Source organism: Octodon degus, unplaced genomic scaffold (genome assembly GCF_000260255.1).
Source record: "Octodon degus isolate 3935 unplaced genomic scaffold, OctDeg1.0 scaffold00018, whole genome shotgun sequence".
In the NCBI taxonomy this organism is placed as follows: domain Eukaryota; kingdom Metazoa; phylum Chordata; class Mammalia; order Rodentia; family Octodontidae; genus Octodon; species Octodon degus.
In genome coordinates, this window is record NW_004524594.1 from 14,427,510 (window position 1) to 14,442,614 (window position 15,105).

General features: G+C 57.8%; 1 protein-coding gene across 1 annotated transcript in view; it reads left to right on the top strand.

Moving 5' to 3' along the window:
- Abtb2 (ankyrin repeat and BTB domain containing 2) overlaps window positions 1-12,347 on the top strand; it is a 165,384-nt gene extending 153,037 nt beyond the window's left edge. Inside the window, exons 7-17 of the mRNA XM_004627058.2 lie at window positions 273-374; window positions 1,777-1,873; window positions 2,218-2,353; window positions 3,780-4,009; window positions 5,161-5,339; window positions 5,706-5,811; window positions 5,979-6,081; window positions 6,511-6,601; window positions 10,340-10,408; window positions 10,734-10,847; window positions 12,066-12,347. Coding sequence (XP_004627115.1) covers window positions 273-374; window positions 1,777-1,873; window positions 2,218-2,353; window positions 3,780-4,009; window positions 5,161-5,339; window positions 5,706-5,811; window positions 5,979-6,081; window positions 6,511-6,601; window positions 10,340-10,408; window positions 10,734-10,847; window positions 12,066-12,263 — 1,425 coding nt within the window. The 3' untranslated portion in view covers window positions 12,264-12,347. The remainder of the gene's footprint in view (window positions 1-272; window positions 375-1,776; window positions 1,874-2,217; window positions 2,354-3,779; window positions 4,010-5,160; window positions 5,340-5,705; window positions 5,812-5,978; window positions 6,082-6,510; window positions 6,602-10,339; window positions 10,409-10,733; window positions 10,848-12,065) is intronic.
- Window positions 12,348-15,105: the final 2,758 nt, after the last annotated feature.

Genomic DNA, 15,105 nt, shown 5'->3' on the forward strand with positions numbered 1-15,105 from the left:
ACCTATGGGTACTTCCCAGAATTTACCCACCTATGGATAATCCCAGCAGTATTAAGACCCATAATCCCAGCCTTGGATCACACATAATCCCAGTGGATCATGAGTTAACACAAATTCTAGAAGTCCTCACCCCATGACTGCATGAGGCTTTGGGGGGACAACTAGACCCAAACCATAACAATTACCAATCGAGTGGAGTTGACTCCTGTTCACTATTCCTCCAGGTCACCCTCCTAACTAAGAAAACACCAATCGTTTGTTGTGTTTTCCAGGTTCCAAACAATTCTCTCAGGCACCCCTCTGTCCATCCCGATAGTCGGCACTGGACCTCGCTGACGTTTGCTGTGCTGCACGGACACATCTCTGTCGTCCAGGTGAGTTCCTGCTGGGTGCACATTGTGTCCCCCACTTCCCAGTGGACTGATGCTGAATACAGCCCCAGCCTCACTCTGGATTCCGAGGTGTACTTCAGCCGGGCGCACCTGATCAGCAGGGCAGCGCCCACCTGGTTTGTGCTAAGAACAGCATTAGTACAAAAATCCATGCAGCAATGTGGGATCAAAGACCCAGACCCAAGAAGGGCAGAGGCCCGGTTTCTCCTGCGCATGGCACTTTGTTTTCTGCCCTCCAGCTCTCCCTGACCCTTCACTCCTCTCCTGAATCCACTCCCAAGCCAGCCCCACACCCTGGCTCCCTCCTGAGTGGTGGTTCCAGAAGAGGAAAGTTAGGGCAGAGCCGCCTCCCACACCAGCCGGGGCACTAGCCACACCCCACACGCCACCCAGGGCCATTGGATTTCCCGGCACCCTCCTCCTGTACTACTGGAAGTCCTTATGCTGCCCTTGTCCTCAGCTGGCTTGTGAGGCGTGGGGGAGCAGGGTGCATGTCCTGGCCCTGGGTAGGAACAGGGCCACACCTGGCCCGCTTGGCAGCTCCTACCCTCCCAAGAAGCCAAGGGGAGTTCGGCCTGAGAGCTCTGCTCTGGGCCTGCCTGGACCGGGGCCCAGTTTCATCTGCACGGGCAGGACTCCGCCTCCACGGCCTGGGCAGGGCAGTTTCTGACCGAGCAGTCTCCTGCAGAGAAGCTGGAGGTCAGCTGCTCCTCACACAGGCAGGCCCCAAGCAGGGTGTGTCTCCAGGAGCCTAGGAGCCTCCAGTCCTATTGTCTACTGGCAACCTTGCCCTAGCTGGGACAGGGAAAGGCCTCTTGCTTCCCTAGACAGTGGGACATCCTGCCTCTTCCTTTTGGCAGCCCAGGAAGATAAACTGCTGGGCCTCTGCGTGGAGCTGTGGAGATGTAGGTCTCCAAGCCTGTGCCCTGCAGCCTTGTTTCATTTCACCTCAGCAGTGCTGCTTTGCAGATGGCAAAGACAGAGGCTTGGAGAGTTGAAGCACCTGCCCCTGGTCAGACACTGGTCAGCGACCAGCACCGCACCGCACTGTTCCAACACCTGCTGTCCCAGGGCCTCAGTTTCTCCTGTAGTTTAAGAGTGACAGTTCTCTTCTGCCTATCCACATGAGGTTCCCTGGACAGGCCACCGAGGCCAGTCGGTGGGGAAGCCTCTAGAGAAATGGTAGCGGTGGGTCCCCTCAGGGCCTTGGTCCAGGGGGGTTCTCCAGTTCCAGTTCTCCAGCCTCAGGGTGAATTGCGCAGTGTCACAGGCCTGGAGAGAGCTCCAGCCCCACACCCGACCCTGGCTGCCTCTGCCCTTCCCAGAGGCTCCCCACAGCCGAGCTAAGTGCTGACTGGTACCCACCTCTCTGTGCCCCTGGTAGTTGCTGCTGGATGCAGGTGCCCACGTGGAGGGCTCAGCAGTGAGCAGCGGTGAGGACAGCTACGCGGAGACGCCCCTGCAGCTGGCCTCCGCAGCTGGTAGGCACCCAATCCCAGGCTGGGTGTGCAGACATACCCTCCCCTGAAATCATTCCCTCCAGGCCCTTGGGGGTGTCCCCTAGACTGCCCATGGCATCCTGCTGAGCACTGTGCCCAGAAAGGAGCCGGCAGAGCAGGGCCATTCCCTGTGTAGGCCCAGGAGGGACCATGGCAGGACAGAACACAGCCAGCCCTCCTCCTCCCTCTCCCAGACAAAAGGAGCCGGCTTTCTTTAGGGTTCCCCAGGGCTCACAACCAAAGTCCCCTCACCCACCCCTTTCCCTTCACCTCACTGCCCCTTGTTGGCTCCCTCTTCATCCTCAGATCTCCCCCTTATCTTTCAGGGAACTACGAGCTGGTCAGCCTGCTGCTGAGCCGGGGCGCCGACCCCCTCCTCAGCATGCTTGAAGCCAGCGGCATGGCCTCCTCCCTCCACGAGGACATGAACTGCTTCAGCCACTCAGCTGCCCATGGCCACAGGTACACACCCCACATACATGCCCCAGGTGACATGGGGATTGAGAAATAGGCTCCTGTGAGCCCAGATTGCCTGAGTGAAAGCTAGGCCTGAAGATGCCAGGTTGGAGTAGCTCAGAGAGGTCCTGATAGCCCTGGAGCTGGGACAGTGCCCAGCCAGCACCATTGGTTCCGCTTTCCAGAGAAGACAGTTACAGCTGCAGCTGCCAGGGCCCACCTAATGCAGCACCACTCTGCTTGGTGGGGTCCTCCAGTGCCCCGTGGTGGCCTCAGGGTAACCATCCACAAAGTGCATGGCTCAGCTAAGAAGATGCCCCCAAACAGAGGGTGAACCTGCCGAGTTATAACGGGCAGCAGCAGGCTGAGATCAGCGCCATTGGGCATTACTTCAAACAGGAAGTAGAAAATGCTAGAGGGTTGAAAAGGTGTGGAGAGGGGCTGGCCAGTGGGTTACCTCCTTGCTGTCCCTGGGTGCCCTCCCCATCCCCATCACCATCACCAGCACGGCCTGAAGGCTTTGTCTCTGTACTGTTCAGACCCTCTCTCTTCACCCATCTCCACCCCAGGCACCATCTCTGATGTCACTGCCCAAGGCCTTCCTCCCCCCCAGGCCCCGCATTTGCCCCATTGGCTTCTCTGCCTGTCACTGTCCCTCAGGCAGACTGTACTTTTGGGATAGGCACTGGCACCTCACCTTCCCCTACCACCCCCTGGTGCTCTATAAACTCTGAAGCTATCAAAGCACCAAATGAGCCCACCACAGCTAGCAATGCCTTGGGGTGGCCCTGGGTCCTTCCAGGGGGCCTCGGGGCTATGAGTCTGGGGGGTGCTTGGACAGGGAGCCCCAGGATGTGGCCCAGGCTCCGCCCCCAGGTGGCCCTTGAATCTTGCCTGTGCTGCAGCTGCACCCTCCCCAGAGTCATAGCCCCAACTCTGCCTGCACTGCCCCCAGTGTGGCCGTGACCACCACATGTTGGTCACCCATAAATGGCAGTGCCTGTGGGACTGCCCAGGGTGGAACACAGCGGTACACGGGTCTACCATCCCACGTGTGAAGATGTGACATTCTTCCTCATGCTGCTCCACAAGCAAGAGGGGAATAGCCCTGGGCATGTCCCATGTCTGCCGCGTTCACGCCTGTGACGCTACTGTTCAGGAGCATCCACCCCTTCCCAGGCTCTGCTGTACTCAGTGCCCTCACATCGGCCCCAGAAGAGGCCACAGCCCAGGAGCCCTTAGTTATACTAGGGCAGCTGTCCCTCAGGTCCCCTGCACCCTCCCATCTTCCCCTGGTCTAGAGATGGGGATCTCTAGGTGCCCTGGCTCGTCCTTCCTGGGAAGGAAAGACTGCTATTAGCCTGTGGAGCCCATATGGGCTTGGTCATCCATTGGTAGGACCCCATCCTCATCCTCGTGGCTTGGCCTGCAGGAACGTCCTGAGGAAACTCCTGACTCAGCCGCAGCAGGCAAAAGCAGATGTTCTATCCCTGGAGGAGATCCTGGCGGAGGGAGTGGAGGAAAGCGACGCATCGAGCCAGGGCAGTGGCAGCGAGGGACCGGTGCGGCCTAGCCGGACGCGCACAAAGGCACTGCAGGAGGCCATGTACTACAGTGCCGAGCATGGCTACGTGGACATCACCATGGAGCTGCGGGCCCTGGGTAAGACACGCAGGTGCGCACGCACACACGTGCGTTCGCATACACAGTCACTCCTTGCTGCTCGCCAGCAGGCCCCACGCATAGACTAGACCCTGGGGCAAGGACATGCACTAACAGCGCTCTGTCCTTAAGCCTGCCCTTGATCCTTGCCACAGCAGGGAGTCTCGGCAGTGCCCTGAGGATGTGTATATGAGGAGTCACACGTCTACCGACTCCTCAGGTCTGGGGATGTGGCCTTTCTGTATCCTCATAGGAGGCTGCTAAGACGGACACACTTGAGCCATACCGCGCTAGTTGTGCACCATGGAAGCTCTCCAAGTCTTGGTTCTCTTCTTTCGCCATAGTTTTGGCACTGGAGACCCTCAGCTAAGCATGGGACGATGTCCCCTGAAGCATGAGCTGGTGCCCCTGGGAGGACTTGGCCCACATTGTCACAGGCCACATGCATGACATCCAGGGCTGGGCCAGAGAGCAGCAGGGGGGCCTCTGTGTCAATGGGTCATCACTCCCACTGGCATTCAGTAACCCCAGGACATTAACTCACCATGTCCCAGGGGAATCCCCCCCCCATCCTTTTCAATCATGTAGTCAGGCTTGGGGGGAGCAGGGGCTATCACTTTACCAGGAATAGGACTGGCCTTTGTCATGAATGCCACAGACGGTTTTAAATTACACTGCAAGCCCTCTGCCACCCTCTGGGGAGCTGGTAAAGTCATGACATGCCCTGGATGTGAGCCAGTGGGAAATCTCTGAGACAGGACTGGGTTCATTTCCAACTTTTGTCTAGGATGGAGGCTGGGGATTGAGTGCCCTGAACATTTGGGGGGCCTCCAAGTCCACCTGACCACCCCTCCAGAGTTAAGGGGTCTCCCCAGCAAAGGGTTCTGTGGGACTTCAGGCTTTGGAGCCTGAGCGTCTGCACTCCAGCTGACCTCAACCCCGGCCTTCAAGCCCGACCTCTCAGAGTCTGTGAGAGCTTTCATCACATTCCTCCATTGCCACTCACTGAGCACACAGTGACGGGCAGCCAGCAGGGTGTGCGGGGAACATTGCTCTGTAGACATAAGGGCACAGAGGGCCCCCTGCACGTGTCATCTTCAAGAGGAACACTTCATGAGGTAAATGACAGCCCCTCTTGCCACCCTGGCCAGGTGTCCCCTGGAAGCTGCACATCTGGCTCGAGTCTCTGCGGACCTCATTCTCCCAGTCTCGGTACTCGGTAGTGCAGAGCCTGCTGCGGGACTTCAGCTCCATCAAGGAGGAGGAGTACAATGAGGAGCTGGTGACCGAGGGCTTGCAGCTCATGTTCGACATCCTCAAGACCAGCAAAGTGAGTGGCCCATCAGTGCCTCCTCCAGGCTCAGGGACCCAGGTCACAGACTGACACCCGGGCAGACACACATGGACATACACACAGGCAGGCAGGCACACATGCACGCACACACGCACACAGCCCCGCAGCGCCTGCCTGTAGGGGGCAGAGGCCGTGGCTTTGTCTGTACTGGAGTCTCGCCAAAACAGCCATTTGAGGAACCGCCGATGAAGGAACTGACTCTCTTGCCAAGCCAGCTCTAGCAGGAACAAAAGACAGTGGCGGCTCTGACACTGGCCTGCACCTTTCAAATGAGCCTGATGTAGCTGTAAACAGCCAGCCTCTGCAGGTGAGTTGACCGCCCCTCTGCCTCTCCCCCCACAGAACGACTCCGTCATCCAGCAGCTGGCCGGCATCTTCACACACTGCTATGGCAGCAGCCCCATTCCCAGCATCCCGGAGATCCGGAAGACCCTGCCCGCCAGGCTAGGTGAGCTGTCCCCCTCCACCCCGGCACACCCGTCCCCTCACCATGTCTTCCTTTTCCATTGCTAAGTGCTGAGGCCCTGCCTCAGTTTTCACACCTGCCCTGCCCCAACCTCTTGGAAACTCCAGCCGTGGACTCGCAGGCCACTCCCTGCCTCTCCCTGTTCACAGACCCTCACTTCCTGAACAACAAGGAGATGTCGGATGTGACCTTCCTAGTGGAAGGAAAGCTGTTCTATGCACACAAAGTCCTCCTGGTGACGGCTTCCAACAGGTAGGTGATCTGGGATGACAGAGTCCCCCACCAGCAACGCAGGGCAGCTGGAGCAGAGCGGCTGGCAGGAATCAGCACTCCTGGGGCACAATAGGAACAGGCCTGGAGGACTACAGGAAGCACTCAGGGGCTGCCCTTCCAGCGGACTTACTGCTCTGTGTCATGAGAACACTGAAATACTCTGGGATAAGAGTCAGTGTTCTAAGCACAGGCATCAGGGTGCTGTGCTGGGAGGGGTGGAGGGGGCCAAACAGGGCTCAGCCCAGGAGGAGGTAACACATCGCTCCCACTGGGTACTCTAGCGATGTAGTGTTCCAAACGGGGCCATCTCCCGGTACCTGGTCAGGCGACAGATGGTGCTGTCACTTTACAGTGACAGAATAAAAGTCACATCCTAGTTCTGTCTTTTTTTTGTCTCTTTTGCTGCAGGTTTAAGACACTAATGACCAATAAATCAGAACAAGATGGCGATAGCAGCAAAACCATTGAGATCAGCGACATGAAGTACCACATTTTCCAGGTAAGCAGGCCTGTGCTGTGCTGTCCTGCGGATGCCCGCGCCCCCAGCCACCTTTGGCCTTCCCTCCAAGGTCAGGGCAGCCAGAACTTGGTCCTGGTCTTCCCCTGCATCCCGGTGGCCTCTGTGCTTTGCCACCAGTGGTCAGTGTCTGAGTCAGTGGTAGCAAACATGGCATGGGTGCCACGGTGGGCTGTTGGCATTTCTGAATACTCCTAAAAGTTCACCATCACTGGTCTGGGTTTTTTCCTGTGCAAAAAGAAGGGAGCCCTTCCTTGGTGGTCTCAAGCTCTAAGCCCCAGAGCGAGGACCAGGGCGGCCTGCAAACACCCCCATGTGCTCTGAGGGTGCTCACGTCCGAGTGAGCTCGCTGCACACACAGGCCCCCAGCCCCCTGCATCTGAGCCTCCATGGGGTGCCTAGCTCCGGTGCTGGTCAGGCAGAAGCCGTGCTGGTCACACAGATCAAGCTTGGGATGTTACATAATGGGAACTCCCATTAAGGCAGGTGCAGGCAAGGCCTGGAGGAACAGCCCAGGCTAAGAGCTCCTCTCTGGAAAGTGGCAACTTCGGGTCTCCAGATTTGGGGGACAGAGGGCAGGGTTGATTTCCAGGGTCCTGCATTGCCCAGGAGGGCTGTGTATGGATGACAATAGTCACAGAATCCACGCCTCATGGAAGTAGAGGAAGGCACTGTTTAAAACAACTGATTTCCTCTCATTTGCCCTTGAGTTGCTTACTGAGCCATTCATGGGTCGGGAGATAGCAGCGAATGGTACAGGCCTGTGTTCTGTGAGACAGCTGTGATGCACAGGATGGCTCCAAGGGCGCAAGAAAGATGCATCTCCATGTGAGGGGCGCTTCCTAGAGCAGCAGCAGCTGGCTGAGGTTGGGAGGAGCTCCAGGTGGAAGGGAGAGCATGCACAGAGCCCCAGAATCCGTGGCGTGTTCCAGACAGAAATGGAAGTGAATTCATGAGGGGCGTGAATTTTAACCCAGGGACACAGGAAGCTCCGGAAGGCTTTCCGTGGGGGTAAGAGCTCCAACACCCTCCTAGGAGAGCTTCCCGGTGCTTCACCTGCTCTTCATTGAAGCTCCTAAGGGCTGCAGGTAGATTATCCCCTCAGGGTTGACAGAGTCTGAAGTTGATGCATTTGGGAAGGGAGGAGCCAGGCTTCAAAGCCAGGACGTCTGCATTTAGAAAGGCAAGGAAGGCATGGAAGAGGCCTGGCTACTTCACAGGGACCAGTCAGGCATTCCTGGCAAGGCTAGTTGAATCACATAGGTGGCCCAGCCTGGGCAGGGGTAGTGAGATATGCAGGGGGTCCCCCAGCTCTGGCAGGAGTACAAGGATGTCTCCTGTTCTTTCTCCAAACTTTCTGGGGAGGGCAGCTTTAGAAATTTGTCTGGCCAAGAACTGCAAAGTTCAGGTGAGTTGGAATGTGAGATGGACTTGTGATCACAGCCAGGAGGCTGGTCCCAGAGGCCGGCTGGCATTGGTGGACACAAGTGGACAGGTGACATGGCAAGTCTCCTCACCCACTTAGCAGCCAATGACCTCCTGGGGTTGGTGAGAGGGTAAATGGGGACAATAGCCATTGATCACAGGAGCCTTGAAAACGTTCAGTCAGACCTTTCCTGAGTTCTGGCCCAGAGCACTGTGGGTACAGAACTCTAGCGTTCTGTGTGGCCATCATCTCAGATGGGTCCTTGGACCTCCACTCCTGATTCCTGGGCTCCCCTGGACAGGTTAGCATCAAGCCAGCAATCTAGGTCAGGGCTCCATACAAAAGCCAGGAAGGAAGAAATAGCTGAGGAGCTCGAAGCTCTCGTGTCAGATAGAAAGATAATGTAAGGGCTGTCAAGATAGCTCAATGGACTAAGTACCTGCATAGGCAAGTACAGGGAACGGGGTTCAATCCCCAGCACCACCACAGGCCCCACAGGCCCTGCACCCTGGGCACACTGAGCCAGTCACCAAGATTGGGCATGGTGGTACATGCCTGTAATCCCAGCACTGGCGAGGCTGAAAACAGGATGATCACTACAAATCCAAGCTGCGTAGTGAAACGGTATACCAAATACATAAAAAAGAAAAAAGAAAGATATTGTGGGTCACAAGTTGTCAGTCAAAATTTTCTAGTAGTCACATCTAAAATTTAAAAAGGCAAAAGTTTGATTTCCTTAGCCAATGTAGCCAAAACATTATATTTCAACATGTAAGCAGTAAAACAAATCAGACACAAATGGGGCATGTTGGCACATGCCTGTAGTCCCAGCACTCTTAGAGGGCTGGGCAGAAGGATCTCAAGTTCAAGCCTAGCTTGGGCAACTTCACAGGATCCCATCTCAAAAAAGGCTGTGGGTGGAGCTGGGTATGAGTACACGAGCACAGGGCTCAACCCCCAGCACCACACACACACACACACAGGCATGATCTCACACTAAGTTTTTAGTCTCTATTGTATAATTCACACAGCGCATCTTAGCCCCAAAACCACCTATGGCCAGCAGCTTTCGTACGGTGAACAAACTCTAGGTCTCAGGGAGAGCCCAAAGGCCTCAGCTTCTAAGTGTCTCCCTCAGGCAGGCTGAAGCTGCTGTCCCCCTGCACCAAGTTTGCCTGCTGCCCTTCCTGCCATCGCCCATCCAGCCCCACGGGCCACCTGCTTTGGGGGAAAGGTGACTATCATCTGTCCCCAGCTCGTAGGCTGTGTGGGATTAACCCACCTCTGCTGGTCCCCTCCGTCCCTTAGCAAGGCTCCAGTGCCAGTTCTCTGGTTTGTGGTTCCACTTCCCACAGCTGGCTGGGCTTTGCCAAATTGAGCTCCCTAAGTACAACAGGAGGCCACCCCTCTCTGGGCTAGAAGGGGCGCTCTAGGCTGCAGGATCCCTGGCCAGGCCCTTGCCTCGGAATCTCCAAGGTCCGACCCACCTGCCTGCCTACCCTAGTCCCCGCCCTGGGGAGCCAGTGTCTGTGCCTTAGCCCTGCGGCCACGTAACAGCCTCGCTCCACTGAGGGGAGGGGCAGCCGTCTCCTTTCCCCACCTTGGCTTCCTCTTCAACCCTCTGGTGCCTCTGGAGCCTGAGTGCCAGTCCTAACAGAGCCCAGATGAACGGCGGGAGCCTTGTTTACTCCAAAACCTGCCAGCCCTGCATGTGGCTGTCGCTTTAGCAAGCCAGAGGGATCTGGTTCTCTTTCCAACCAGGAGCCTTCGCAGGCTCCAGTGAGTTGGTAGAGTGGGTAACTTAAACCTCACTACAGCCACTTCCTGGGGTATCCCAGGACCCCCACCCACTCCCAAGAGCCCCAGCATTTCTGCCAGGCACCCCAGCAAGCTTGGGATCGGGGCCTGGGCTCTGCGCTTCCTTCCCCGGGGAGCGCGTGCCAGCTTGAGGGTGATGGGTTAGATGGTGGTTCCTTCAGGTACCTCCCTCCGGACTCCAGGCTCCATGGGTAGACCAAAAGCAGTGATCGTCATATGCTAAGGGGGCGTCTGCCATCCTAGGCTCAGGGGCTGTGTGGGGATTGGAGGGAAATCATGGAGTGAACAGGAGGGAGATACACGGTCTTGGGTCAGCATCCAGAGGTGACGTTTTGCAGGAAACAGCATTTGAGAGGCAGCCTAAGCAGAGTGTAGGGATAGAAAATTATACCTGAAGCCAGGCCAGCCCCAGGGGCACAGCTGGAGCAGTCCTGTGGGGACTGGCACGGCACTCTCTGGGGCCTCTTCCACTGCAGCTAATGATGCAGTATCTGTACTACGGAGGAACCGAATCCTTGGAGATCCCCACCGCTGACATCCTGGAGGTGAGCAACCCTGCACCCCTGGACCTCTGCATGGCGCAGCCCCATGCTCAGAAGTGCAGCGCATGGAGGGGCAAGAGGAGGGGAAGGTGGTTCGCTGCGGAGTCCTTCCTCTCCTCCCACAGCTGGGGCTCTGTGGAGAGACTGGAATGGCGACCACCTCAGAGCCTGGCCTCTTCGGCCATGCCCACGGGTTAGGCAGGGACAGGGGTGGTGTGACCAGGGAGCATCAGACAGCAGGCCTGCCTTCTCCCCATGGACTGCTGCTCCCTGATGCCTGGACCACAGCCTGGCCGGGAGTACCCAAGGGCCGCTTTGCCCCCACCAGCTGCTGTCAGCCGCCAGCCTGTTCCAGCTGGATGCCCTGCAGAGGCACTGCGAGATCCTGTGCTCCCAGACCCTCAGCGTGGAGTGCGCCGTGAACACCTACAAATATGCCAAGGTGAGGGAGGGTGCCCCCACCTGTCCTGGTTTTGCAGCACTGAGGTGGGCTACGACTACGACATTCGGGGAGCTGGACCACCGAGAGCAGTGCAGAGCACAGCTGTGGCCCGCTGCTGGGCTCAGACATCTCCGAGCTCCAGGACCTGGTGCAAAGCTGAGCCAGGTCACATCCATTCAGCCATTCACGATGTCTCCCCACTCCTGCCTGTCTCAGTACATGAGCGCAGCGAGGCCACCTCTCTCTCTGGACCACTGTTCTGCCCACTTCCCTCCACCTCCACTGTGCTCAGTACGGCCCCTTATCCTGTCCCAGACAACTGTGTCAGGCTTTCCCATGCAATCCACGAAGTTCTTTTCCCAAGGACCAGGCCCACCTCCCTTCCTTGTTTCCCACTGCTTGCAAATGAGATAAAAGCCAATCCATGTCACACTCATTGAGGCACCCAGGGTGCCACCCTCGGGTCACTCCCCTCCTCTCTTGATCGCCCCAGGCCAGCTGTGTTCTCCCTCAACTCCTCACTGCCCCAGGACTTCCACTCTCTAGGAGCACTTCTGGTCCCAGCACCAGCGGTGGTCTCAGCCCTCCATGGCCACGCTGACCCTGCCCCATGCTGGCTTTGATCTCCTTCATATCCATGCCGTCAGCCTTACCTTGGTCAGCGGGTGGAGTCCGTGGGAGCCCACTGCTGCCCTACCAGAACTTCAGTGCTGTGGGAGCTGTAGGGAGGCTGTGAGCTGAGCACCAAGTGCCTGTTCCAAAGCAGGCACGCAGTTCACCAACCATCACCATGGGCCCAGCACCCTCCCCGCAAGGGCATACACAGGCGGGGGGGGCCATGGGACGGTCGGCTGGTGTTCGCGGGTGGAGCCGCTTGGCCGGGGTGGCGAGCTTCTGCGGGGGGGGGGGGTCGCGGGCCACTGGCAGTGCGGTTCCTGCTCTCAGGAGGGAAGCTGTTAGCCCAGTGCAGTGCCCAGGTGACACAAGCAGAGGAGATGATGGTGGCCCTGGCCAGGACTTAGTTAATATTCTTGGTGGCACAGGTAGGACTTGAACCCAGGATAGGCCCACTCCCAGGGGATGCTTACAGATGGAATCCAGACGAGGGGGAAGGGACTCAAGAGGCAGACGGGCCTGGGTGTGGGCAGCAAGGCTGGGCCCTGGCTTTCAGGTGGGGCCGAGCAAGGCAGAGGCCTCAGCCCTCCTCTCCATCTGCAGATCCACAATGCCCCCGAGCTGGCCCTGTTCTGTGAGGGCTTCTTCCTGAAGCACATGAGGGCCCTGCTGGAACAGGACGCCTTCCGGCAGCTCATCTACGGCCGCAGCAGCAAGGTGCAGGGCCTGGACCCGCTGCAGGACCTCCAGAGCACCCTGGCTGAGCGCGTGCACTCAGTCTACGTCACCTCCCGGGTGTGAGCCGCTGGCTGGAAGCCCCCAAGGTGGGGCTGGGCTCCCTGCCCTGCCCAGACACCCTCCCTGCTGTGGATCTCTCTGCAGGTTGGCACCTGTGCCCAGAGCACACCTGGCACCAGATGACCCTACCATAGAGCTAACGCTTTACTCAACCAGAAAGGGCTATGGCCAGAAGGTGGCCTTTCTGTCTGCACCCGTTGGCACCTTGCAGGCCACCCTGCATCCCCCCGCGTGTCCCCTCCACCTCAGTTCCAAGCTCTGCCCTCTCCCTCTGGGGCTTCTTATGAATGTATCCTGTCTGAGCCCAGGCCCACCGATGCCAAGCCAGTATTTGCTTTCCAGATGCAAGGCTGCCCCCGTCCCTGGACGTGGCTTCCAGGAGCCTGTGTGTGAAAGGCTTGGTGTGGGCTGCCCCGGCCTACTTCGTCTTCCCGTTTTCCACAGAGCCAGGGTCTGTGGTGGCTCTCCCTTGAGAACCGCTAACGTGTTTTCCCAGCTAATGGCTTCCGAGCCCACAATGTGTGGGACACAGCACAGGATCTTGGTGACCTCGGCTTGCTGCTGCTGCTAGGGGCCAAAGTAAGGGGTGAGTTTTGTAACGCAGGCCTGGATCTAGGCTGCCAATGTGGGCACAGGCAGCGGCACCGATAGGACCTCCTGGCCCAGCCTCAAGTGAAAGGTCCTTTAACTCAGGAGCAGACGATGGCCACACTTCTCACTGGGAAGCATGGCTCCTGGGCAAAGGACAGGTCCTTGGTGGAGGAAAAGGTTGGGAGAGGAGGACCCTCGGACATGTCCCGGCCTGTGTAGAGACCAGACACCGGGACAGTGTCAAGGACAGCTTGCTCTGGGTGTAGCCTGGCTGCCCCACAGGAACTATTTATTCATCAAAAGCCCTGGGCACTTGAGGTGTCACTTCTGTCACCTTGAAAAGTCCCTGGGGCTTGCAATCTGGAAAATATTTTCAACTAGCTGCTTGAGCTGGATGTACAAAGGAATAGGTGTTATTTTATTGCTGTAATATTGTACTATACTGTAACTATACATTAATGTTGTCACTCACTGTAAATGGACCATGGTTTTATTAACAATAAAAGATCAGTAACAATGATCTTGGTCTCACCGCTCCTGCAGGGGCTAGCTCCGAGCTGGGGACAGAGGAGAGCTCATTCACTGCTACCAGGGCTCCCCTGTCCGCAAAGAGCCCCCTGAAGCGGGACTGGACTCGCCTGTCCCGTTGTTGGGCTGGATGTGTCCCTGCTGAGCAACTCCACCTGTGAGGTGAGGCACATGTTCAAGCAGGCACAGGCCACAGAGCAGAAGCCAGCCTGAGGAAGCGGGCAGCTTCAGGGGGGCCTGGGGCTTTGTGGGTGTCTGGGAAGCTGGGCTCTGGGGCACCTGGGGCGCCTGGACCCTGGCTGGCTGAGCCCTGGCAGGGGCCTTGGTGAGAATAATGTTCAGGCCCCAGGTTTTTCTCCAGGCAGAAACTGAGATTTTAAAAAATGCTATACCCCAGGCTTAAAGAAAAATGTGACGGTCACTGGAAATGTGACCTACAGTGGCTATGGCTCAGTAACAATCCCGCCTGATCCATGGGATGTAAGACCTGTCAGGGCCAGTCCCGGGGAAGCCCCACTTTCCAGCTTTGCTGGGGCAGGGGCCAAGCCCAGTAGCTTCACGCCCAGCCTGGAGCACTATTGCCGTGTGGACCACAGCGCCCCCTGGGGGATACAGGGAGAGGGCACAGTGCGGAGGCCCTGCGAACAAGGTGAGCAGGCATAGGTCCCCAGTCACCATGTGGAGCGGGTGGTACCCCCAGCCTAGAAGGCAAGGGCTAGTTATGCTCTGACTCTAGTCACCTTAGGGCTTTCTTCACTCTTTGAAGATTTTTGCTATTCAAAGAGGTGTTTAAAAGAAGGCACAGAGGGGCTGAGGAGACAGCTCAGCAGAATAGCTGGAGTTCAATCCCCGGTTCTGCCAAAGGAGGCACAGGGCTTTTCTGGGCTTGTGTATGGTAGGTACATATCCTTAAACATTTAAAATATTTCAAGGCCTGGAGATGGAGCTGCGCATCACAACACTGGCCTAGCACCTGCGAGGCCCTGGGTCTGTAATGTCAGTGGGGTACGTCATCACTGACCCCGGCGGGTGGACCGACTCCTGGTTCAGGGGCCCAGGGGCAGTCTCTCCTCCACTGCCAGCTTCAGTTCACTTCTCACAGAGAACCAGGGCTGAGAGCAGCATGGGCCGCGTGCAGAGCGAACACATGCGTGCACTCACGTGCACACACACTACCACACATAAAAGCACAAAGGCACCATTCACCCATCTGGTGTAGCACTGGCCTGCAGGCAGAGGGCACCACGGCCAGGCCAGCAGAGCTAACCGCAGGTCTGCCTTCCTCCCAGGCTGCCGGGCCCCAGTGTTCCTCCTCATGCTCTGCTTCCTTCCTGCACTCTGCCTGTCACCCTTCTCCATCCAGTGTCCCCTTGGCCAGACGCAGCAGGGCCACAACTTTCATGACAAAGGCAGAGCAGTGCCAGGAAGCCCAAGCCTTTCAAGGCGCCATCACAGACTCTGTTTCACTCAAGCCTTCAAAGGAGGTCTGCCCTTTACACCAATCTGAAGTGCTGCCGCCCTGGGCCCCAAGGCCTTGCAACCCGCCCCGAGCCCCACACCCACTGCCAGGTCATAACAGCCTCAGATAACGAGCCTGAATGTCTACCAGGTGCCGGTCACTTCCTTCCCTCCCAGCTTCAGGGCCCCTTTGTGTCTCTCGGTCACTCCTGGGCCCCTGGGGATGGCAAGGACCAGATGAGCCCACGGACACGCTGAGGCAGGCTAG